The 25,726-nt window shown below is 40.8% G+C and overlaps 1 protein-coding gene across 2 annotated transcripts in view; it reads left to right on the top strand.

The window, feature by feature from the left end:
- SLC25A12 (solute carrier family 25 member 12) overlaps nt 1-25,726 on the top strand; it is a 132,853-nt gene that overhangs the window by 49,220 nt on the left and 57,907 nt on the right. For both annotated transcript variants that reach the window (XM_075829454.1, XM_075829452.1), the window contains exons 3-9: nt 1,543-1,685; nt 3,074-3,189; nt 8,069-8,208; nt 11,203-11,349; nt 12,457-12,595; nt 13,869-13,962; nt 17,525-17,609. In XM_075829454.1, the coding sequence (XP_075685569.1) occupies nt 1,576-1,685; nt 3,074-3,189; nt 8,069-8,208; nt 11,203-11,349; nt 12,457-12,595; nt 13,869-13,962; nt 17,525-17,609 (831 nt within the window). In that variant the 5' untranslated portion in view covers nt 1,543-1,575. The remainder of the gene's footprint in view (nt 1-1,542; nt 1,686-3,073; nt 3,190-8,068; nt 8,209-11,202; nt 11,350-12,456; nt 12,596-13,868; nt 13,963-17,524; nt 17,610-25,726) is intronic.

Raw genomic sequence — 25,726 nt, 5'->3', positions numbered from 1 at the left:
AGCACCAAAAGGCAGTCCAATTTTAATCTTTTCTATTGGGCCTTCTCATCTCTATGTACGCCCATGGCCTCCATGCTGCTCATATGGAAGTTCATTGGACTCGCTAATCCTAATTTTTGAAAAATACATGGACTTTTTAACTCTAGAATGAATTTTGTATTCTGAGCAGTTAGAGGACATAAAGTAGATGTGTAGTCCAGTTTGGGAGCGACCAAGATAAAAATAAAGCCTGTGTCCTAAGATGCCTTTACAGAATCCGATAATGCGTACGCTTTGACTAATTTCGATCGCTGCTTATGATCATCTCAACATGTATATACTTGTAGGTGAACGTCTTTGATAGTCAAAATCACGATCACAGATCTTCAGGTAAACTAAAAAATTTTGATCATAAGATCACGGTGTGTAAATGCAATCGCTCAATGACCTGGCAAATAAACTGTCCATCTCAACTTTGCTGTACGACCTCTGTACCGTGTGCGACTACGATTACAATTTCATTGCAAAAATGTAGAAATTTCCACATATAAACAGAGGTCGTCCTATTTTTGCAAGACCAGTAGCGAATAGTTGCACAAGCGAGATATTGCAGAATTGTACGCCGTATCGTACCATGTAAAGACACCGTTAGTTCTAAGGAGCTGAGAAAGAGATTTGTAACCCTTTCATGTCACTTTAGTTATCGGTCATATGATTGCCTGAGACTGTCAATATTGTCACGTTGGGTTCGTGGACCCACTGGGCCGTACCGCCTTGACGGTTCGGCAGCTGGCCAACAGGGCGCGGGTCACAGTCTATAGTCGTGTAGTGTACCTGTGGCAGCTCGGACAGTAGCAAGGCAGGCTCGGCTGGGACTAGGCAGCAGGTAGACGTCAGGTGTGGAGTAACAGGACAGGCGTGGAATACAGCACAGCACGACTACAGCTCAGTATGGCACTTGACCACGATAGCACAGGATACAGGGAACACTGGGAACTGGAAAACACTAGGAGACTATTTGCATAGACAAATTTTGGATACGACAAACAACGCTCAGGCATTGCAGGGAGGGGCACCTCCCTTCTTATAGCGCAGGGTGCTCTGGGAGCAATCCGCTCGATCTCCCACCTGCGTGCGCTTTGGCTTCTTAAGTCTGGACTGAGCTCGCGTGCGCACCCTGGTGGTCACTGTGGAACAGGACGGCCGTATATGCAGACATCTCTGGAGAGAAGGGCGTCGACTGGATGGAAGGAGTTCGTGGTCAGCGACCATGGACGTTACAAATATCTTTCAAATAATTATTCTGAAAACTCAACTTTGCTTATGATTAGTTCATGACTTTCAGTATTATGTCCACATTTAGGCCTCAGTCAGGCATGTATTGTGTACCCGCATGTAGCAGCCCGTATTCTGGATGTAGGATTAACCCCCCCATCCCCCGATGTTTCATCTACACTTTTCATGTTTAATTGCGGTCCTAAAAAAACATCGCCATTTCAGTAATGTATTGTTTCTTGGAATCCTGTATACCGTGCTGATTAATTTAGTTTTCTATTGTTTCAGCATGCCAGCGTTGATCAAGATGGGGAACATTACATGACTCCGTCTGACTTCGTGCAGAAATATCTTGGACTGCACACAGAGTTGCACTTCAATCCTAAAACCGTGGAGCTGTTAGGAGGAGTTGCTGATCAAACCAAAGATGGGTGAGGCTAAAAAAAAATTATATTTGTTTTTTTGGGGTCATTGTTGCTTTTACATTTTTCATTCATGTTGCTTGTACTGAGATTAAAATTGAAGGGTGTAGAGTTACTAGTTCATTTTGCTATACAATCAATTCCAGATATAAATGTACAATATGAGAATTATAACATATTCTTGTATTTATTGTATTAGTAGCCGCAAACACCTGCTTACCATGGGTGATTTCTTATCATCATCCTGTTATGATTAGATTTTCATAAGAATACCTGACTGAAGAAATCTCTTCAAAAAACATATATATAGCATATACTAATATCACCATTCAATAAAGTTCTGCCATAGCACACAGGAAAGATCAATAATGACATCAATGTTTCAAATGCAAATCAGTGGTACATTAGGCTTTATGCATGTCTTCGACATAACATAAAACTTTATCACCCACAGAGCTTACTCTGCGACACTTGTAAATATTCACATGTTCCGCCTATTCACAGACCTATGCAGAGATCTATCTGCGTTTGTCATTGTAATAAATGATCCGTAATGACAATCGAACCAGATTAAAGGGGTTGTCCAGGCCAGGGAGGTTTTTCATACTGATGACCTCTCCACTGATTCTTGCTTGGATTCCGCGGCTGTCTCACCTGGCGGGACGGGTTCAGGGGACCCATGTTTGGGAGATAGGTGCAGGTCCCAGAGGTGGGACATGAATCTCTCAGACCTTTATGTCACATGCCGTGGATATGGGAATTTCGCTTTAATTAAATAAAATCACAATTTATTAACTCCATTTATGTAAACCTTGGCTGCAAGGGTATTCATGTCCTAGAACATATACATATTTGCAAGTGTTCCAGCTAAGAAAGATTGGTTTATAAAGAGCGGGCTGTGTGACTCATCTTTTTACTTTCTTAAAAGTGAAATCACCCCGGCTAAAATGTGTTCTGATTATAAGGATTTTACCAAATCTTTCGTACTTTATTTCCCAGTATTGACAAACCTCAAATCAGTCCGCACTTTTGAAGCGCAGTCACAAAGCCATCAGTGTTTCAAGTTGCAATCCTCGCCATCAGATAGGCTCGCAAGCAAAATGTAAATCGGAAATAGAAAGACTATGTTACCTGAGCGGTACATTAGCCTTTCAGCCCGTCTGCTTCCCCTGCTCAGAACTCCATCTGCTTAAATCTCTGTCAACACACGGAGGGTTTGACACAAGATAACACACTGCAGTATGCATTAAGTAAAAAGTGAACAAGTACAGAGATTGCCAGCTAGATAATAACACAGTAAATGTTTACAGAATGTACCACTTTGTTAACTCGAGACCTCTGCTGCCCGTTCCTGCTCCCACTCCTCTGACAAAGTGCATTTATTTTGTTATCCACAGGTTGATCTCTTTCCAAGAGTTTCTGGCATTCGAGTCGGTGTTGTGTGCCCCTGATGCTATGTTCATTGTGGCTTATCAGTTATTTGATAAGAGTGGCACTGCAGAGGTAACATTCGGTAAGAACATATCAACAGTGAAGTCAAACAACACAAAGAAACTGGCTTTTAAGTGTAATAGGGGAAGTGCATTTCACATAGGGAAAGAGATGGCTTTATAACAGATGCAGCAGAGCGGAGTTTATCAGATGCGGAGCTCGTCATATGGCACAATTTATGATACTACCATGTCATTTTACATAGGACTGCAAGAAAACCTGCTCATTATTAATACACAAAGAGTTAGCCCAACATATAAGCCTAAAGAGTTAAATGACAAATTTAGCTTTGCTATATCTATATTTTTTAGTTTATTTTTTTTCACAATGCAGACTCTCGTTTTATTAGTGGAGGGTCTAGTATGGGTCAATCATTTATTTATTTGAAGGAGGTGAAGCGTCTTCACATGAAATCTGTCTCTACCAAGAGCAGCATGTGCAAGAGACTGGGTGCTGAGTAATAATATAGAGCTGTAGGCCGAACAAGAAATGCCCATAGGCTCATCTCTGCCAACCCAATGATTTGACACTGTAGGTTGTTCAGCCAGTACCACTTTCTTTACCACCTGACGCTGATGTATGAAATTGAAGTACCATCTACCACACATTCTAGAAGTTGGATGCAGATAAAAACATTTTCTCGCTATTATTTTTCCTTCTGCAAAGTGTTTAACCAATAAGAGAACGGTCACACTAACTATATACTGCTTTTTTTTAAACATTATAGACATGCATTTAGTTCTGATAACATATATAAAAGAGCACTAAACCTAAAGTCTACAGATTTATAAAAGAGCAGCTAATATCATTCACTCATATGTGAGAACTAGAGATATGCGAGATAAAGTAGTGATCATGGGGCAGACATTTTTCTGTACTTTCTGTCAATAATCCTATTGAAAACCATTACAGTTCAAGCCTGAAATTTTTGCCAATAGGGAACACGAGATTAAATTCAACTACGTCATCAAGTTAGAGAGATTTTTATTCTAATGACACAATATTATTAAAAAATACATGAAAAATAAGTGCCTGATATTTGACAATGATACTTTGTATCTGCATTTGCCTTTAGGAAAGTAATCAAATAAAACATTTGTCATTTATTCATTCATTGATTGGTTTTCTTATTTCTAGTTCTGTCAAAGAACTAGTTATGTGCATGACGTTGATTGCCTAAAGGGGCATTCCACAGGATATGCCATGAATTCTTGATTGGTGAAGGTCCCACCTTTCGGGCCCTCACGTGTTGGGAGAACAGAGTCTTGTGACCTCGATTTGCTTATTCTTGCCAGCCAGGTTTCCAATAGAAGTCAATGGAGAGGTAGCCGCACTTGTATGTGACCCTCCCCATTGAAGTTTATGGTAGTTAGGGAAGGACCCGAGCACTGCTTGCTCAGCTCATTCCGTCACTCCCAAAGGCTTCAATGTAGGGGGCCGTGTGCAAGTGTCATGAATTGGCAAACGGAAGTCAACGGACCCCATTCTACAAATAGGTGAGGGTCCGCGAGGTGAGACCTGCACCTATCAGGCATTTATGGCATACTGTATACTGTGGATGTGGCATTAATGCTTAAGATGGAAATACTTTTTCAAAGAAACTCTCTGTCGGAAAGACACATTTCTTCCTCTGCCCCCTTCCATGTCCTCTAACATTGCAAAATGTATAAAAATGACTTTATACTTTAGTGCTAAGACCAGCAGCCATGTTCTTCTCCAAAATGCAGGGGGTGCAACAGCATTACACACTACTAGCACTTCTATGACATAAAAAAATTACCATAGTACTCTCCAGTGTAGAAAACAAGCATATTCACCTCTGTTTGCCTCCATTTAAAATCGGAGGCATGAGGAAGTATAGTATGGGTGCATAGTCTTACATTGGCGATGTATTTGGGATCCGTGTGACACAGATCCTGAATACAGCTGTATTCATGGAGCCTTTCTGTTCAGTGTAATGTTGCTACTGCAGAAAAGTGACACATGTACAATTCTTAGGGCTTATCCATATTAAAGGGGTTTTCCCATCTTAGACATTTATGGCATATCCACAGGATATGCCATAAATGTCTGATAGATGCGGGTCGTGCTACGCTGCTTCCATTACTTCCATTCACTTCTATGGGAGTTGCGGAAACAGCGTAGCTCAGCGAGCTCGGCTGTTTCCATAACTCCTGACCACTGATAACTCCCGACCACTTAGCTGCCTCTATTGGCCCCGGTGATCATGTGACTGGTCACATGATCACCGGATGCCATTAGTGGCAGGCTGCTGCTGGGTCCTGCTAGACCCAGCATACCCCTATTAGTGACAATGGTCACTACAAGTGGTCTGATTTCCCCTGTAACTGGGCTGTTGTGCATCCCCAGTTACAATGGAAAAACATGGTGTAAAAGAAGAAAATATATATATATATAAAGTCCCACAAAGTGCTTTTCTGACCTTTGAGGGACAGACCATAATAATAAAAAAATAAAAGTAAAATAAAGTGCAAAAAAATGTAATAATAAATACTCATAAAATACCCACCCAAAAAAAACTTTGTGCCCCCCGCCAATCATTGTCATAATTCTAGCCCTGACCCAATTACCCTAAAATAGACATGTAATATATCTACATTTACAGTAGACAATGACGATTACATATAAAAGGTCTATTTTAGGGTAAAACTATATGTTATTACCAGAAAAAAAATAGCTAAAAAGTAAAAAAAAAAGAAACCTGCATTGTCTACGGAAAAAACATCGCAAAAATCATCGCTAGCCCAACAAATAAAAAAGTTATAGCTGTTTAACTATCACATGCTAAAAATGGCTAAACCGTGTTTGGTCCTGAAGGTTCAAAATAGCCCGGACCTGAACCAGTTAATGAATCCATGCCATATTAGGCAATATTATCCCCTAGACTCATTGCTCCTAGAAAATAATACAATGCCTCTCATACGGCAGCATGCAAAGTGTCTCCGGGACTCCTTGCTCTACCGATCAAAGTGGGTCACAACTCATGGACCCCGGGGGACTTTTAAAGCGGTTGTCTCACCATGAGAACCCCCTCAGAAAAAAAAGCTATCTGTTATCGCTTAGGGAAGGTACGGCCGGCCCCTGCTTTCCCCCCGAAGTAGCTGCTGCAGGCCAAATGCTGCTGCTCGTGTACTGCTGGTATTTACTTGTGCTTATAACTCTTTATTATGTATCCTACAGAATCATTGTTGTCATTTTATGTTTTATTTGTTTGTCTGGTTCAGACCATCCAAAATGCACGATCCAGGCTCTTATATGATGACTGCTCCACTAATACATTTACCTATCCTTGTGACTCTCACTGAGTGGTATGCAAAGTAAACATATAGAATACAATAGATAATATCCTTTTATTTCTATTAAATTTTACTCTTTTTAATTAACACTTAATTTTCTCCCGGAATGGGAGTTATACATGTAGCAGATTAATATTGTAATTATAAACGAAAAAAATATTGTATTGTTTTATCTTAAAACATTAATTTTTTACTTTAATTGTGGACCATATGAAAAGTAGTTGTCAATTACATGGTGCAAAATACTGCTCTTCCTTAGTTTTTAAAGGGCCAATATAACCTTTGTCGAAAATTTAAAGGCTTTAAACAAAGATTCAAATCCAAGACCAGAAACCAATCTTAATTTTTGTTATGTTACTACATTCAGTCAACACTGTATGATTCCCTTGTCTTGCATTTAAAATATTTCACATTTATCACCTATGTACTGGATAGGTAACAAATGATAGACCAGTGGGGGTCCAAACATTAGACCGCTCACTTTGCTGATTCCATATCTCGCATAGTGTTGTATGAAGAATCATTGAGCATGCTCAGTCACCTCTCTATACCAGGCATTAAAAACATTAATAGCTGTAATACATGTTTAATCATATAGATGCAAAAGATGTGGTTGAAAAAAACGCTAAACATCCACTTATAATCGGTTATTATATCTTAATAAACTGAAATGTCGGGGTGGGGAGACAGACAGGTGAGCCCTAATCTACCCGCCACTCAGTCCCTGCCTACTTGCACGACCCGTCCTAGGTGACGGCGTACAACTGGGCGACGGTCCCTACGCTCAATAAGTGCATGACAGACAAGCAGACAAGGGTACACAGAAGCTAAGGGAAATGGGTAGTTGCCCACGGCAACACCGTGAGCAACAAGAGTAGTCAATGAGCCGAGTCAAACCAGGAGTGTACGAGGTACCAAACGCAGAGCAGGAGCATAGTCCGTAAAGCCAGGGTCAATTTGAAGCAGAGGTCAATAGTACAAGCAGCAGCAGCAGAGCCAGGAAACAGGCAGAATCACAGGCAAAGGAGGAGCAGGAAATGAAGGTATAAATAGACAGAGGGCGGGAGCTAGCTCCTTCTGGCCAGGCTGTGGTAGGTTCTCCCACTCCTCAGCCTACCAGATTGAGTGGTAGCAGATCGAGTCACTCTATCAAACCTAGGAGCAGATGCAGACTGATTAAGCACGGGCGTCGACCCAGAAGCTGTGTCTGGCAGATCCTTTACATAAACATCATTAAAAATTAATAACTGAGAAAATGCACTAGCTACAGGCCACCACCAGGGGCATGCTCAAAGGAGGAAAGCGTAGATTGTCTAGAACGATTTGGGACCCACTGAGCCTTTGGACTACCAATCTTGTGCAATCATAGTTTGCTCGAGTAGTATTTTGGATTATGAGGATTCGCATTGTGAATACCAAAAATAAGACTGCAAGACACCAATCCTGCAATGTTGCCATTAATCCCTGTACGTGGTGGGTTGCATAATTGCCTGAGATCATGTGTAATTCTATCGCTGCACTCAAAAACTTTTATAACCTTTCAGCTGTGAAGACAATATCTGAATTGCTCTTTTTTTTTTTAAGAGAATGTTAAGGAAATATTTGGACAAACCATCATTCATCACCATATCCCATTTAACTGGGACTGTGAGTTCATCAGACTTCACTTTGGGCATAACCGGAAAAAACATCTTTCCTATTTGGAATTCACAGAATTTTTACAGGTAAGATATTTTTGACCATAAATTATTATTAGTCGGAATTTAGAAGGAAAAAATGCAACCTATACATATAAAAGTTTACAAGGTGACTTCTGGTGTCTTCTGGAAAGACCACATAGGCTATTTTTACAGCAACAAAGTTGCAGGGTGGCATTTAATTACTTTGAAGATCATTATATTAGTAATTGGCAGTATTATTTACAGATGTAAACATTCAGCACTTTTGTATGTGTTGAGCCAGTTGGGTGTATTTACTTTATACTGATGAAAATCAATCTTTGGACCACAGCGGTAGGGGGCATCACTGGAACAAAGTCCTTAGACAAAACTATATTTTGCACCTATGTCAGGTGATCAGCATAGCAAATATGCTATCCTGTGCTGCAGAAAGCAATGGCACTTGCTGCACTGATAAGTTTTATGAATCTCAGTTGCCCCTCCACTTCCATGGTGGAGTCGGGGCTTGAAACATAGGCCATCTCACTGCTGCTAAATGGCAAAAAAGATTTTGGGAGGAGATGGGAACCAACACATATGGAATTAGCATAATTATAGCCCTAATTTCGGAGTGTCTAGTAGATACAACTGTTTCCTCTTCACACATTGACAGGATCTCCTAAGAAATAATAATTATAATTTACTATTTATGATTATGTAAAACCACAAAAATGATACACCTCATTCTAATTTAGTTTCCGTCTGGTATGTATCTGAAATATTGCATATGGCTGTACACCGACATAGATCATAGTGACTGATACTAATTCACTTGGGAAATATAAACTATATCTAAATTAAAGATCTATAACAAAAGGGCATTTTCAAACCTTTCTAAATAAATCAAGAGACTTTTTCTCTCAGTATTTCTATAATTTGACAGAGCTTCGTAAATTTAAATGACATGATCATTATTGCTCTTTCATTTTATTGTTATTATTATTTAACATACGGATCTAGAGATCTTATTGATTATTCTTGCTCTTACTTCAAAATAAAAGCAATACATCATATTCATACTTACTATACTCTCTCCAATGAAAAATTGAATAAGAGCTCATTCATCGGCGCTCATTTGTTCCTTTCACAAGGAGCTAGTATGGGGACGATCACTTGTTACTCCGATCGCATCTCCCTGTTTATACAGGGAGATGCGCTGTCGACATTCTGTGAACGCTCTTTCGCCTGATAATTGGCCAGAGTAAAAGGGCCTCATGACTAAATGCGTGCCTACTTTTGGTCAGTGAAAAAAAAATGGCCATTAAAATCTGATCAACTGTCAGTTTTTCATGGCCATTTTGCATCAGTGTGTCTCTAAATTTTCATTCATTTCCAGTCTGTCTGTCCATTTTTAATGGCCGTTTGTCATCCGTTTGTCAACTGTTTTTCATGACTGTTAAAAAAAGGATGGATTTCATTTGTCAGTTTTTTTTTGTCCCAAAACCTGAAAACACCACAGTGCCCATGTAGATAGTGCTGCAATGTCCCTGTAGATAGTGCCACAGTGCCCACTGTAGATAATGCCCACATAGGGCCAGTGCCCACATAGTACCATAGTGCCACAGTGCCCACTGTAGATAGTGCCACAGTGCCCACATATAAAGTGACATAGTGCTCACATATAAAGTGCCAGTGCCCACATAGTGCCACAGTGCCCATTGTAGATAGTGGCACAGTGCCCATGTAGATAGTCACAGTGTCCCCTGTAGATAGCGCCACAACCCCCATATAGCGCGCCCTCTGTAGATAGCACCCCCTTGTAGATAGTACCCTCCCCCTTGTAGATACCACCCCCTTCCCCTGTAGAGAGCGCCACTGTAGCTCACTGTAGGAACAAAATCACTCATATATGGACAGTGACCTCAGGAGAGCGGAATCCCATGCCAGAGTGGGCCGGGTTTCCACTCCAGGAGTAACCCCTTGACGTCACTGTCCATATATGGGCTTCTCCAGGAGCGGAATCCCCTGCGAGAGCGGGGTCTAGCCGTCGGGAATTCCACTCCTACAGGGAGCTACAGTGGCGCTATCTACGGGGGATGGGGAGTTTTGCTATCTTCAGGCAGGGGGGTGCCACTCTACATGGAGGGGTGCTATCTACCAGACTCGAGTCCCCGGCCAGAGATTAAAAAAAACAGCCATGTGAATACACCCATAGAACTTCCTTGTCACACGGCTGTTTTTAACTGTCATGTGAATGTAGCCTAAAGGCCCTTTTACACTGGCCAATTATCAGGCAAACGAGCGTTCCCGATAATTGTCCTGAAACAATTATTGTTGTCCGTAGCACATCTCCTTGTGTAAACGGGGAAATGTGCTGCCGACATGATAATAATGTATGGGGACGAGCGATTGGAGTAATGAGCGCTCGTCCCGATATTCGCTCCATCTGAAAGGAGCAAACGAGCGCCGATCAACGAGCTGTCTCAGGACGGGCCGTGTAATAGTACCCTCAGGCCTAATGTCCCTGCAGTTCTATACTACGGAGCAATACACATGTTGTGTGCCGCCATATGGTGCTCCGTATACTACAATGTTTGGGAGATATTCTCTGTAATATGGGATAAAAAAAATAATTCTTCAGTATGCCTCTGTATGAAGTTGGAGGCGCACGAGGTATGCTAAGGCCCCATATCCTTCTATGACTGGTGTATTACGACTCCGTGCAACTTGGACTAGCATAACGCAGCCATAATACGGCTATTGGTCTGACGTCTAACAGTCATAAATGCTGAGATGGTTTATACAAGTAGCCAGAATCTTGGAAGTGCCTACTTGTGAGTATTCTCAGGGGCTCAGTGAGAGGCAGATCATGCTTTTTGTATATAATATGCCTTATTTTGGCCCACATTTGAAATTTTGTTGGACTCTTTAAGTTTATCAAATGCACCTCCTAGCTTATCACAGGGCTTGCGTCATAAAGGATCTGAAGGTCGTTTTAGGTGCTTTAGGTTAATTATGTACAATTAGCAAATGATAACTTCATCTTACTCTGAATTTCAGGAGCTGCAGCAGGAACATGCTCGACAGGCATTTGCTCTAAAGGACAAAAATAAATCTGGGATGATAACTGCTCTGGACTTCAGTGACATTATGGTTACTATACGGTCACATATGCTTACATCATTTGTAGAAGAAAATCTTGTCTCCGTAAGTAGCCGCTGCAGACGTTACTTGTATATAAAATGACAAAACACAACGTCTCCTCAAATGCTAAATTAGGATATTCAATCAGTAACAACGATATAAAATTGTTTTTGATTTTAGTTCCCTATGGGACATATTTTCTATGTTTTGTTCTTTTGTGATATCTTAGCCTTTCACACCTTCTTTGGAGACTCCGTTGCCAGTGCCATCAGATTTAACGGCAAGATTGCTATTCTTGCCGCCAAAATGACATTTATTACAACGTAACCCGACGGACCTCATTGTATGTCAATGTGGTCAGTTGGGGGCTATTGTGATGCGGATCAACGCTGCATTGTGTTTTCCGTTATAAACAGGTTAGATTCCATCACCTGCGTCTTTTAAAATGTAAAATTAGACCCTTCTTCCTATCATGGTCTCTTTTGCCACTACATCCCCTGGCTCTGTCTATTCTTATCATACTCTTTTCTATTAGACTATGAAGGTCTCTTCTTTTTCCCTAGTTGCATGCCCCTTCCTCAATTTCTGAAGACTTACCGCAACCCATATATTTGGTACATAAAAAGTGTCCTCCTCACCTTGGGGAGAGATGTCTTTACTATGGCTAGCCATACGAGTGGAGATATATGATCAGTTCTTGGTGGTTGGTGAGACATCTACCCATCCCAAGACTATCCATGCGTGACATATTAGCACAGTGGAAGTCTTGGCCATCACAAGGGACTTTTTCAACATCTCCTGGTGAATGCTTAATATCTCCCCATACATGGCAATTTTTTTTAGACAATATGTATATGGCTGCCTTTACTGTAGTAGGCTGATCAAAGAGTTGTTTTGGGAAGCACATCTGTCTAACATTGACAATTAGAAATCGGAAAGAATTTGAAATATGTTCGGATATGGGTATATTGAAAATTCAGGTTCTCCAAAATGGTTTATGAACTGATAACTCCAAAAGTATGACATTTTGGGTAACACAACTTTAAATAGCAAATCCGTAAAATTCTGTTTGAAGAAAAAACGACGGAATATGTGGTTACATAGGATGGCCCCAAGTAACTATAGCAACACTTTCACGTTTTTAATCATCAATGCTTCCTTTTATTGTAGGCTGCAGGGGGAACGATCTCCCACCAAGTGAGCTTCTCCTACTTCAATGCTTTTAACTCTTTGCTTAATAACATGGAGCTTGTACGAAAGATATACAGCACTTTAGCGGGCTCAAGAAGAGACATGGAGGTCACTAAAGGTATTATCTTTTTTCTCGTGACGCCTTCTCTCTTGTGTATTATTGAAAATTTCTGAGCTGTAGTAAATGAATGCTACAGTTTGTGCTATGGCCTTTTGCAGTAGATCGGCTTTTATAGTGTTTAATATTTTTTGCCTTGTTGAAGAGTCTGGGCCATAACAAAGATGATCCAACATCAGCTATGTCAGAGATCTCATCTTTATTTCTTCCAAGTGGAACAGCATATTTATATACTAGGGGTTCAAATTGAATGGGAACTGGCCACTTGGACCATTATTGTGTGGTTTTATATAAGTGTGTTACTGTAGTTGGAGAAGGACCATAAATTTCTACAGTTTCTTGGCAACTGTTGTTCATGTACTTGCAATTAATGTAGATCCCATAACCTACATAGAACTATCCCTTTTAGTGATATTGCTACAAGTGTCCTACGAAAATCCCTTTTTGATTTTTTGACCTGTCAGACAGATTATAAAGGTAAAAATGATGGGGGTCTTAGAAGCCTCGGTTGGAGAGCAGGACTAGTATTAGTTGTCCCTCTCCATAGACTTGAATGGGGGCATCAGAAATTAATGAAAACGCTCATTCGGCTGTTTTCAACAGCCCCATAGACTTGAATGAGGCTAGAGGAAATAGCCGAATTATCACTTTGAGCTATTTTTGACACCCCCCTTCAAGTCTGTGGAGGGGGAAAGGGCATTTTTCCCCATTTCATACCACAAATATTTTTTTTCAGCTTCCCAGTACATTATGCGGTACAATAAATGGTGCCATGAAAAACTACAATTTCTCCCGCACAAAATCAAGCCCTCAAACGGCTATGTCAACGAAAAACTTTAAAAGTTATGGCTTTTGGACAGCGGGGAGGAAAAAATGAAAATGAAAAAACGAAGATTGGCGATGTCATTAAGGGGTTAAATGGCTATTCCCATTTTTAACATTTAAAGCATATGCACAGGATAAATGCCTAAAAGGGTTGAGTCCCACCTCTAAGACCTTCACCTAATGGATGAATAAAGGCCAGTTGACAGTGGCTGAATTCACTTGAGAGTTACAGAGGGAGGTGGGACCCGCACCTATCGGGCATTTATGGCATATTCTCTGTATATGCCACAAGTGTTTAAGCTGGGAGTATGCTTTAAGTGCATTACCCAGTATAAATATACCCACAATTCATGTTACTAATATTGGTACCTGAGACAGATAGACATTTTTTGGGTGAAATTAATAATTGTGAACATTTTATTAAAAATGCTGTTCTCGTTTTATGCAGAGGAATTTGCAAATTCTGCAAACAAATTTGGGCAGATCACTCCTCTGGAAATTGACATTCTGTACCAACTTTCAGATTTATTCAATGCCACTGGGTAAGTACTATATCTATTTTTTCTTTATAATAAATAATGAAATCTATTAATTCTGCCAGTAGTGGTCCTCCTTCATAACTATTTTTTTTATTTTTTATTGTTCCAAATGTTCTAAAATGAAAAATAAAGCACCTTAATTGAAAATCTTCTATCATTTTGTGTCTACAGCTTTGATGTAGACTTATGTGTCCCCCATGGTAACCGTCTGCAAGCAACCCCTGTGTAGTCTGATCCTGCAGTCACACTCCCTTCCATCTGTCCCCTAATTCTTACTAACATACATTTGGTAGGCTAGCAAGAAATAGGAGACAGATGGATGGCAATATGACTGCAGGATCAAACAATCAATTTTTTTTAAGAAGACTATTTGCAAAGTTGTTTCATATTTCATTTTAGATGCATAGCAACAATAACATAAAATTGGGTTGTAAAGCTGGACTTTCCCTTTAAAGGGGTCCAGTCCCTAAAAATTAACTGATGGGTCAGGGTCCGAATCCTGGGACCTCCGCCGATCAGCTGTTTTGAAGGGGGTGTAGCGCTCGTACGAGCGCTGCTTCCCCTTAATCTCTACTTGCTCACTGTGAATCTTAGACACATGTAGCACATGAAGTGAATGGGAGAAAAGGCTGCAATACCTGTGAATCACCGCTACATCCATGTCGACGATTCACAGTGAGCAGTGAAGCAATTCGGCAAAATAGAAACCACAAAACGTTCATGATTTAGGGTCAGCTCACACAGAGTTTTTTGGCGCTGATTTTGACACAGAAATGGCGTCGAATCAGTGCCAAAAAACAGTCAAAAATCGGCCCCCCATTGATGTCATTAGGAGGTAGAGGCGTTTTTGGCCACTCGCTGGAAAAAGAAAGTGGCATGTCTTTTATTGCCGCGGTTTCCGCCTTTGACCTCCCGCTGGGAGGCAGAAAAAACCTGCAGCGCTCGTTTCTAAGCAATTTTTGTGGTATTTTCTTACCTTCAATGGCCGCGGACGAAAAACGCAGAGAAAAAAAGCACAGGCAGTTCTAAATCTGCCTCAAAATTCCTGAAGGAATTCTGAGGCACATTTTTACTGCCTACAAAAAACTCAGTGTAAACAGGGCCATAAACTTTGCTAATAAAACATACCCCTTCATATTCTGATAATGTGTATAAGTAAAAAAAAAACATTAAAAAAAAACATTGTCTATATTCTGCCACTATCTTCTTGTCTTCTTGACTCCTGACAAGACAGTTTTATATAAAAGAAAATATAAAAATCAATGCATAGTTACACTACAATACAGTTTCCAGTGCAGTGCAGGTGGTGTCAATCAATACATGTCTTGTTCAGTGTAGCAGAAGACATGCTAGATTATCCACAAGATCACGGGGATTCTGCCCTGTGACCCACTCCCTGAGGCACCTGGTGCTAAGCCCTAATATAATGCACTCCATAATGAATAATTACAATGTAAAATTTCATTATTTTTTTACTGAAGTTTCCCTTTAAGTAGCATCTTACTACTGTCTGAACATATTTTGATTAATCTTCAGTTCTATATATTTATTATATTTCAAGTTTTCTATATTGTGTGGCAATAAAACATTCTAGTGACAGTCAAAAATTACAAAAAAAAAAATAGAGTTGTAATGTGTTTTCTTGTGCCCTCTCCTGGGAGAGAGTCATAGCTGCATAGTTGATAAGGTTGAAAGAAGACACAGGTCCATCAAGTTCAACCTATAATACTACCCTGTTAATCCAGAGGAAGGCCAAGCCCCCATGAGGTTGATGCCAATTGCATCATTAGGGGAAAAAAATCCTCCCTGACTCCAAATATGGTAATTAGAATAAATTCCTGGATCAACGCCCCATCTCCAGAATCTAGTACTCATAACCTGTAATATTATATTTTTCAAGAAAGACATCAAGGCCCTTCTTGAACTTGTTCAAAGAATCAACCATCACCACATCCTGTGGCAGAGTGTTCCATAGTCTCACTGCTGTCACAGTAAAGAATCCCTGTTTGTTACGGTGGTGAAACCTTTTATCCTCTAGACGTAGAGGATGCTTCCTTGTCCTTATTACAGGCCTAGGTGTAAAAAGATCATTAGAAAGATCTGTGTACTGTCAAATTATATATTTGTACATTGTAAATAGATCGCCCCATAGCCGTCTTTTTTTCTAACCTGAAAAGCCCCAAGTTTGATCACCTTTCTTGGTACTGCAATCGGCCCATTCCCTTAATTACCTTGGTCGCCCATCTTTGTACCTCTTCTAGTTCAGCCATGTCCTTCTTGTACACAGGAGCCCAAAATTGTACACAATATTCCATGTGTGGTCTGACTCGTGATTTGTATAGAGCCAAAACTATGTTCTTGTCATGAGCATCTAGGCCTCTTTTGATGCATCCCATGATTTTATTTGCCTTGGCAGCAGCTGCCTGGCATTGGTTGCTAAAGGTAAATGTACTGTCCACCAATATCCTCAAATCTTTTTCAGTGGTAGTTTTAACCAGTGTTTTACATTTAATGCATAATTGTAATATCTGTTTCCTCGGCACAAGTGCATAACCTTAGTTTTATCCACATTAAACTTTATTTGTCATTTCTCTGCCCAGACCCCCAGCCTCCCCAAATCCCTCTGTAGCATTACATTATCTTGCTCTGTGTTGATTACTTTACAGAACTTAGTATCATCTGCAAATACTGAAATTATACTCTGTAAACCATCTACAAGGTCATTTATAAACATATTAAAAAGAAGAGGGCCCAATACTGACCCCTGAGGAACCCCACTGGTAACTGTGACCCAGTCTGAGGATGTACCATTAATAACCACCCTCTGTTTTCTATCACTGAGCCAGTTGTTGACCGAATTACACATATTTTCCCCCAGTCCCAGCATTTTCATTTTATATACCAACCTTCTATGCGGCACAGTATCAAACCCCTTTGAGAAGTCTAGATACACCACATCCACAGCCTTACCAAGGTCCAGTCTAGAACTTACCTCCTCATAGAAGCTTATCAGATTGGTTTGACAGGACCGATCCCTCATAAACACGTGCTGATGCTGCGTACTCGAGAATAGCATCTCTTAGAAAACCCGGCTTGTATTATCAGTTGTCACTTCTGACAAAAACTGAGCTCCGACCATATAAAATTTTGTCCCAAAAAAACAAATGGGTGTACAAAGGTGGGCATCTAAGTCACAAAGCAGAAAGAGGTGTACAGAACATACCAGGACACCAAGCATATACATTTATTAATTTCCTGTTGCTTATATAGTGCCAACATATTCTGCAGCACTGTACAAATATTGGCATCACTCACATCATTCCTTGTCTCCAATGGGGCTCACAATCTTTTTCTTATTACAGACATACAGAGCCAATTTTAAAGGAAACCAATTAACCTATTCGTATGTTTTTGGAGTGTGGGTAGAAACCAGAGTACCTGGTGGAAACTTGTAAACCCCTTATTTTTGGTCACATTACTTGAAAATGTTGTTATTTTACTAGTGAGTAATTTATTAATATATATGTATTATATATGTATTGTATATATTTGCTATTGTTTGCAGGCGTCTAACTCTTACCGATATTGAAAGAATAGCACCTCTAGAGGAAGGGGCACTACCTTACAACCTGGCTGAACTCCAGAGACAGGTAGGTTGAGTTTTAACAATACCGAACAATAAAAAATATATGCACAAATATATGCATGTAAAGTTAGGTCAGTGCACAGATTGTTTAAAGAAAAAAAAAGTTTTAAGGGGCACTATGCATTATTCAATTTATTATTCATTATGCAATTTAGTTCTTCTTTTTGTACCACGGAAGAAAGTGGTCAGTCATAAACTCTACGTACTTTGCAGAGGTCATTTTCACACCGTCAGGGACCCTAAAGGGGCCTACCAGCTCTCTCCCCATGATTCCAGCCCAAAACATGACTCCGCCACCTCCTTGCTGACGTCGCAGCCTTGTTGGGACATGGTGGCCATTCACCAACCATCCACTACTCCATCCATCTGAACCATCCAGGGTTGCACGGCACTCATTAGTAAACAACACGGTTTGAAAATTAGTCTTCATGTATTTCTGAGCCCACTGCAACCGTTTCTGCTTATGAGCATTGTTTAGGGGTGGCCGAATAATAGCTTTATGCACACTTGCAAACCTCTGGAGGATCCTACACCTTGAGGTTCGCGGGACTCCAGAGGCACCAGCGGCTTCAAATACCTGTTTGCTGCTTTGCAATGGCATTTTAGCAGCTGCTCTCCCAATCCTATTAATTTGTCTGGCAGAAACCTTCCTCATTATGCCTTTATCTGAACGAACTCGTCTGTGCTCTGAATCAGCCACAAATCTTTTCACAGTACGATGATCACGCTTAAGTTTTCTTGAAATATCCAATGTTTTCATACCTTGTCCAAGGTATTGCACTATTTCACGCTTTTCGGCAGCAGAGAGATCCTTTTTCTTTCCCATATTGCTTCAAACCTGTGGCCTGCTTAATAATGTGGAACGTCCTTCTTAAGTAGTTTTCCTTTGATTGGGCACACCTGGCAAACTAATTATCACAAGTGTCTGAGATTGATTACAATGAGCCCAAAGACACAATACCATCCATGAGTTTAATTGAAAAACGAATAATTAAATGTTTATGACACTTAAATTCAATGTGCATAATAATTTGGAACACGGTGTAAGATTATGCTCATACGGCTTATTTTCGGCCGTTTTTCAGGCCGTTTTCGGCCGTTTTTCAGGCCGTACACGGACGAAAAACTGCAGAAAAATCGGAAGCAGAACACCTCCAAACATCCGCCCATTGATTTCAATGGGAAAAACTGCGTTCTGTTCCGACAGGCCATTTTTTAATGTGGCGGTTTTGAATAAAACGGCCGCGTAAAAAAACGGCCGCGAAAAAGAAGTGCATGTCACTTCTTGAGCCGTTTTTGGAGCCGTTTTTCATTGACTCTGTAGAAAAACAGCTCGAAAAACGGCTATAAAAAAAGTTGCGAAAAAGGCGACTTTGAATAAAAACCAGCTGAAAATCAGGAGCTGTTTTCCCTTGAATTTCAGACATTTTTGATTTTGCGTGTGCACATACCCTAACATGTAAAGCCCAGGCAGTGCCGCCAGAGATTAGTATGGCGTATTCAGGAGCTGCACCTAATGCCGTCCACTCCCTGCTGATTGACACATTTTTCTCCATGCATAGTAATAGGGAGATATCGGTCTATTAATGGATAGTAGGCGGCGATAAAATCAAGTAGGCAGAGCTAGCAGCAGCTTATCAATATGCCGGACTTAACTCTGGCGGCACTTCCTGGACTCTGCATGTACATTTTTGGAAACTGCTTGGAAAATAAGTGACAGCGCTATAATCTGCTTGTCCGTCATTACAGGATGTGAGTGACAGGTTCCCTTTAAGTTGTAAAAAGAAAGAAAGAATTTGCATTTTTTGCCCAATTTCCCCTATATAAAACCTTAAACTATATTGGTGGTGCTTTAGTACCATACGAAAGCCTTATGTGTTACAAAAAAAAATATTACGCTAAATATTCACTCTTATGTTTCATTCAAAAATGTGAAAGTTTGCTCTGGACATTCAGGCATTTGAGGACCTTGATCCTAAAAAGATCAATAAATGTGCCACATTTTACGACTCCTCTTAACCACAACTCTTTTTTAAACTATTGAGGAAGGGGCAAAAAGGACCTAAAATATATAAAAAATTGAGCACAAGGCAATTTTTGGGTGCAAATTGTAGCAGTATTCTGGTTCATTTTCTTAGTAAATCTCCACCAGTGTCCACATTAAAATATATTATTATAAGTCTTTATTCGAGTACCAACACATATAGCCGCGAGTGATATTTAAATGATTGTTATTGTTGTGCAGTTTTTGCAGGTAACTGTTAAAAACGGCTTTTACCTGCCAGACAGTGGTCTTTTCCCTTAGTTTTTCACTTTTTCCATAACTAGCTTTTAAGCTTCCAGCAACCCTGTTGACATCACGCTATGGCCCTCCGATTGTCGTGTATGCCGGAAAAAACTCCCGACCTTTACCTCCGACAGAAAGCTGCGATGCCTCCCACTGTATGGATGCATCACCCTTAGGGTCTCATTGTAAATAAACAGATACTGTGCGGTTTACTTTTTTTTTTTTTACTGTATATCGTATGGAATAGCGTAGTCTACTAGGCATTCCATACCTTTTATTGCAGTATACCAAACACATATTGGCCCGACGGAGACCAATAGGACACTCTGTTGGGTTACTGGAGCCCTGTGGATATGCTTAGGGAGCTTTTCCCGACATATACGCTAAGGCTGGATTCACACGAGCAAATTACGTCCGTCATGGATGGACGTATTTCGGCCGGAAGTCCCAGACCGAACACACTGCTGGGAGCCGGGCTCCTAGCATCATAGTTATGTACGACGCTAGGAGTCCCTGCCTCTCCGTGGAACTACTGTCCCGTACTGAAAACATGATTAAAGTACGGGACCGTTGTCCCGCATCGAGGCAGGGACTCCTAGCATCGTACATAACTATGATGCTAGGAGCCCGGCTCCCTGCAGTGCGTTCTCTCCGGGACTTGCGGCCGAAATACGTCCGTCTATTTCGGACGTAATGTGCTCGTGTGAATCCAGCCTCAGCGTTCGTCACTAACGTGATGTGAACAGGGCCTAATGCCTCTCCCAAATGAAGTGCATATCTGCCAGGCCCGCGCAGTGCTGCAGAAGTGTTAAGAACAGATGTTCAGGAAGTCGGATTCTGGCTTATTTTGAAATTGCTCACAACCTGTCGCTCCAGGCTGGTGAATGTCACAACAGTGAACTTCGCTGGCCCACCAACAGAGACAAATGACACCAGAGCGTAATCTTATTCTTTCCTGCTCCTTTCTCTCCTTACATTTTCCAAACAGACTTTATTGGGAACGGCAAAAGTTATTCAAGTACACCAGTGTAGAACATCAAGAAAAGCCGAGGGTTTGCAGTAAACAGAATGGTTAAATCCTCTGGGTGCAGGGATATCTCCAGTAACATGATAGGAAATGCCGAATTTTTCTGTCCCCAATTTTCTAAAAGATGAATGGAATTTGTCCTATTTAGTTGTTTTAGAAGAATAAATAAATATTTAAGTGATTTCCTCTGGAGGGTTGTTCTTCTATTAAACACATACTATTAGTTCTAAAACGGCAATACTGGAAAAGGGGTAAAAAATTGTCCATAAAACTACAGAATAAGCGATGGGCCTGCTCACATCAGCGTTGGACTTCCGTTTAGCTTTCCGCTTATTTGTTCCGTCAGAGCTGCACGGAAAGACAAACTGAAAGTATAATTTCCGTTTGCAATACCATTTCAATGGTATTTTTTTGTTTCAGTTTGCCTCCGCTCCGATAGGTTTCTGTTTTTTGTTTTTTATTCACAAACAATAGCGTAGTGTGAAAAAAAACCAGAAACCTAGTGGAACAGAGGCAAAATGAAACAAAAAAAATACCATTTAAGGCTTCATGCACACGAACGTATTTTTTCCCTCCCGTAAATAAGTCAATGGGTTCGTGAAAACCACGCACCGCACAGGCATACACATGCGTGTTCGGCGCGAGATGTACGCATCAATTCAGTTGAAAATAAGAAGGAAAAAAAAAAATGTGCTTTGCGAGTGCGTGAATAACGCATGCCACTCGCAAAGCACACTGATGCATAACGCAACACACACGGACCTGATTCACGCTCGTGTGCATGAGGCCTAAGGCTGAGTTCACACATCGCAGATTTTCATTGTGAATTTTATCCTTTGCAATGTAAAAGGGTGAGGTCTGCATCATATTCGCAAACGAATCTGCGACATATGAATTCAGGTGCCGTTGAAAAAATACATAAAATACTGAATGCAGTTTTACTGCATTTTTTAATGCAGTTACGGTTTCTACCTCAGAAAATCGCTGTAAAACTACATGTGTTTTTTTATGTGGTTTCAATTTCAACATCTGCATAAACCCTCAACGTTCATTTACACGAGACATTTTTGGCCGCACGGTAAAAAACGCAAAAAAAATAAAAAGAGGCGAAACCTGCTTTACATGTTTCACTTGTAAAAACTGTACGGGACAAAACTGCGGCAATTTGCAAGAAAACTGTGCGGTTTTGGTGTGATTTTCTATGCGGTTTTTATTGCGGGACCAAAAATGTCTCCAGAAAATGTGCCCTCAGGATCTGTACACACAGAGTGGTCAAATCGCAGTTTATTATGATTACTGCAAAATGGTGGCAAAATGCTGCAGTATTAAGAGATTTCACAAAAAATCTGTGATTGGCCTGTGATTGGCTGCAGCGGTCACATGGGCTGAAACGTCATCCCGGGAGGCCGGACTGGAGGAAAAAGCAGGGAGTTCTGGGTAAGTATGAACGTTTTTTTTTTTACAGGTTGCTCTATATTGTGATCGGTAGCCACTGTCCAGGATGCTGAAACAGTTACTGCCGATCGTTTAACTCTTTCAGCACCCTGGACAGTGACTATTTACTGACGTCGCCTAGCAACGTCGTTATTCCGTGATTTTGTGGTAACCATGGGAGTGCACCATGTGAATAGACCCTAAGAGGAGCTGTCTAATTTAGAAAACCCGTTTTCTTTGACCATGTTTTGCCAGTGGTTACCTGATGGTAGGAGATTCTGCCTTGCTCTTCTGCCTTAGGCCGTGTTCCCACGTAGCGTAAACGCTGCAGAATTTCCGCAACAGAATTCTGTGTGGAATGTGGAAGTGTATGAGATTTGGAAAATCTCACACTCACGCTGCGGAAAAAAACGTAGCGAAAACGCAGATTTTAATTTATGCTGTGTTTTTGCTTTTACTGTTTTGGGCTTTCTTCATTGAATTAAATGGGGATGTAAAACCTGCACGACTTGTGGCGATATCGCAGCAATGCCGCTGTAAGAATTTGACCTGCGGTGCAAATTTTAAAGTCCACAAAATGTCAATTTATGTGTCTGTTTCAGAATTATATCTTACAAGTTTATAAATTCACAGCATATAATCTGCACGTGTTTACATATCAAAATGTAAAAACTACGCATCAAACGCAACAAAAATGTGCAATACTGAGTGCAGATTTTACTTGTGTTTATCTGCAATTATGTTGCAAAATTTCCTCATCGTGTTCAATGCAATGACCGGGCAGCAATCTAAACCGATACTTTGACATAATGTAGGTTCCAATTATCTATAAATATTGAATGCAGATCAAGAAAACGACCCTACCAGTCAGCACCTATAGTAATTACGTTGTTTTCTCCTATCTGAAGTCTACATGTGTAAATGCCATTTGCCCATCCTGGCAGTGTGGCGAGGTTCACCTCTCTGTGCTGTTTTGACATGTTACGGAGACTGACAGAATCACATGATTGTTGACTGTCTGTATTCTATATATTGCTGCTCGGAAAGCCGTTTATCAGACACCTGTTGGGGCAGAAAATTGAGACGTCGGAGCAAAGCCTGAGAGAGAATTCAGACTGATTAATGTCACAGCGGTGATTAATCAAAGCTAATTACTGTATTGAAGCAGCAGAATCCTAACTCCCCCCTCCCCCATCCTGATACGGTTAATGGAAGAGATGAACTACAATAGGGGCATAGTGAGCTGGCTGGTAAAAGTGCACAGCGTATCCGCCCTGGAACCCTCAGGGCACTGCGGCCGGAAAAACGCACCAAATTGTTGTGCAGTTTTTCCGGTGGAATGTCCGCTGCGGAAAAGAGCAGGTTAGAAAACAAAAAACTCATACTTACACTGGTTTCTGTAGTCATGGCGACGCGTCCCTCTGTTGTCCGGCTTCCTAGGATGACGTTTGATCCCATGTGACCGCTGCAGCCTGTGATTGGCTGCAGCAGTCACATGGGATAAAAAGTCATCCCAGGAGGCCAGCCTGGACGGAGAAATGAAGTAAGCATAAGCTTTCTTTTTTTTTTTTCTGAGTTGCGATTTTTGAGGCGATTTCCACTGCAAAAATCACAACATTTGCTATTTTGTTGCGGGTTTGAATTCAACAGGGAAAATCCACAACAGAAAAGGCGCTATTCCGAAGCATAAATTGACATGCGGATTAAAAAAACGCAACGCAGGTCAATTTATGAACAGTTTTTCGGCAGCTGTTTTACACAGCGTGCGGATGACATTTGTTCTAATCTCATCCACTCTGCTGCTACTGTATTACGCTGGGGATTTTCCGCAATAAAATTAGTTGCAGAAAATCTGCAATGTTTACGCTACGTGTGAACATACCGTTATGGTCTAGGCAATGGTTACTAATCCAGCAGGATATGTTATTTTCGGTGAAGGCTTTATTCATACGGTGGCTCAGTGCTTAGCGCTTTGGTCCTATCCTAGGTCTTAATCCGACCAAGGACAATATCTGCATGGAGTTTGGATGTCCTCCCTGTGTTTGCGTGGGTTTCGTTTAGGTTTTCTGTATTTTCCCACGCTCCAAAAGCCATATTGAAGTAGGTCTGAGGCACATTTGGAGAGGAACTGAATGGTGACAATCTCTATACAGCGCTACTGTCCCTATCAAAAATAGTCAGTAGGGTGGTATGTGCTGTCTATGTCACATATGGACCGTTCAATGGAGGGAGAGAGAGTAGAGATGATTGAATATCTACTGATAGTGTCAGACCTCTATCTTCTACCTCTCTATGCATCCACTATCTGTCCTATCGAGCCCAGTGGAGCCCAATATATTTTTAGCTATATGGACGTAAAAGTTATTTTTATTTCTCTTGTTTTTGGGAGCTGATTTGATTTTTGAGAAGAAATACTCATCATTAAAGTATATTGTAAAAAATATGTATTCTTGGCTGATGTGAGCATGCATATTAATGGGGGGAGGGGGGTTATGGGAGATAGAGCGGTTGAGCGCTCTATCTCCATGTGTGCGGCCAGCATTAGGCTACGTGGTGATCGGGTACAATGTACAGATGTAGCCACGTTTATCTTGACTCTGATAACTTGCTGCAGTTTGATATCACACAACAAAGCCATTGAAAAGCTATTGAAAAAGTCAAGTTAAAGTTTCTTGACACTGAGTTAAAAGTCAAGATAAAGATGGCTACACCTGTAGTTATATAGTAGTATTATATCCGCTCTTGGACTCACACTGTCCGTGTATGTGGTTCATACATTATGGTCACAGCACCATCGCTAAGGGTAGTAAAGTTCAGTTATATCAGATGGGGGATCGTAAAGGGAATCCTAAATCAGTGGTTCCCAGTGCAAAAGCAACTATTGCTCACAGGAAAGTTTTTTGCGCAAGCAAATGGGGCTGATCTGCAATACCAGAAAAAGCCTCTGCACAGTGTGGGGAGAGGACTAGACAACAAGATAAGGAGATCCTTTCGTTACAAAACATCAGTGTAAATAAAAAGGCCCAATTAATGTCAAATCACATTTCTGATAATAAAAGTGAAAAACTGACAGGCAAGTTAAAGTGTATGTTCACAAATGCCAGAAGTCTAGCAAGCAAAATGGGGGAGCTGGAGGCCTTGATACTGGAAGAAAATATAGATATAGTTGGTGTTGCTGAAACATGGCTGGACTCTTCACATGACTGGGCTGTAAATCTACAGGGTTTTACACTTTTTCGGAAAGACAGGACAAATAGGAAAGGTGGTGGTGTATGTCTGTATGTGAGAAATGATATGAAGGCGAGTGTGAAAGAGACAATAGTGGGTGAATACTGTGAGGAGGTTGAAACCTTGTGGGTGGAACTAGAAAGGG

Source organism: Rhinoderma darwinii, chromosome 6 (genome assembly GCF_050947455.1).
Source record: "Rhinoderma darwinii isolate aRhiDar2 chromosome 6, aRhiDar2.hap1, whole genome shotgun sequence".
NCBI lineage: Eukaryota > Metazoa > Chordata > Amphibia > Anura > Rhinodermatidae > Rhinoderma > Rhinoderma darwinii.
This window is presented reverse-complemented; position numbering and strand designations above follow the sequence as displayed.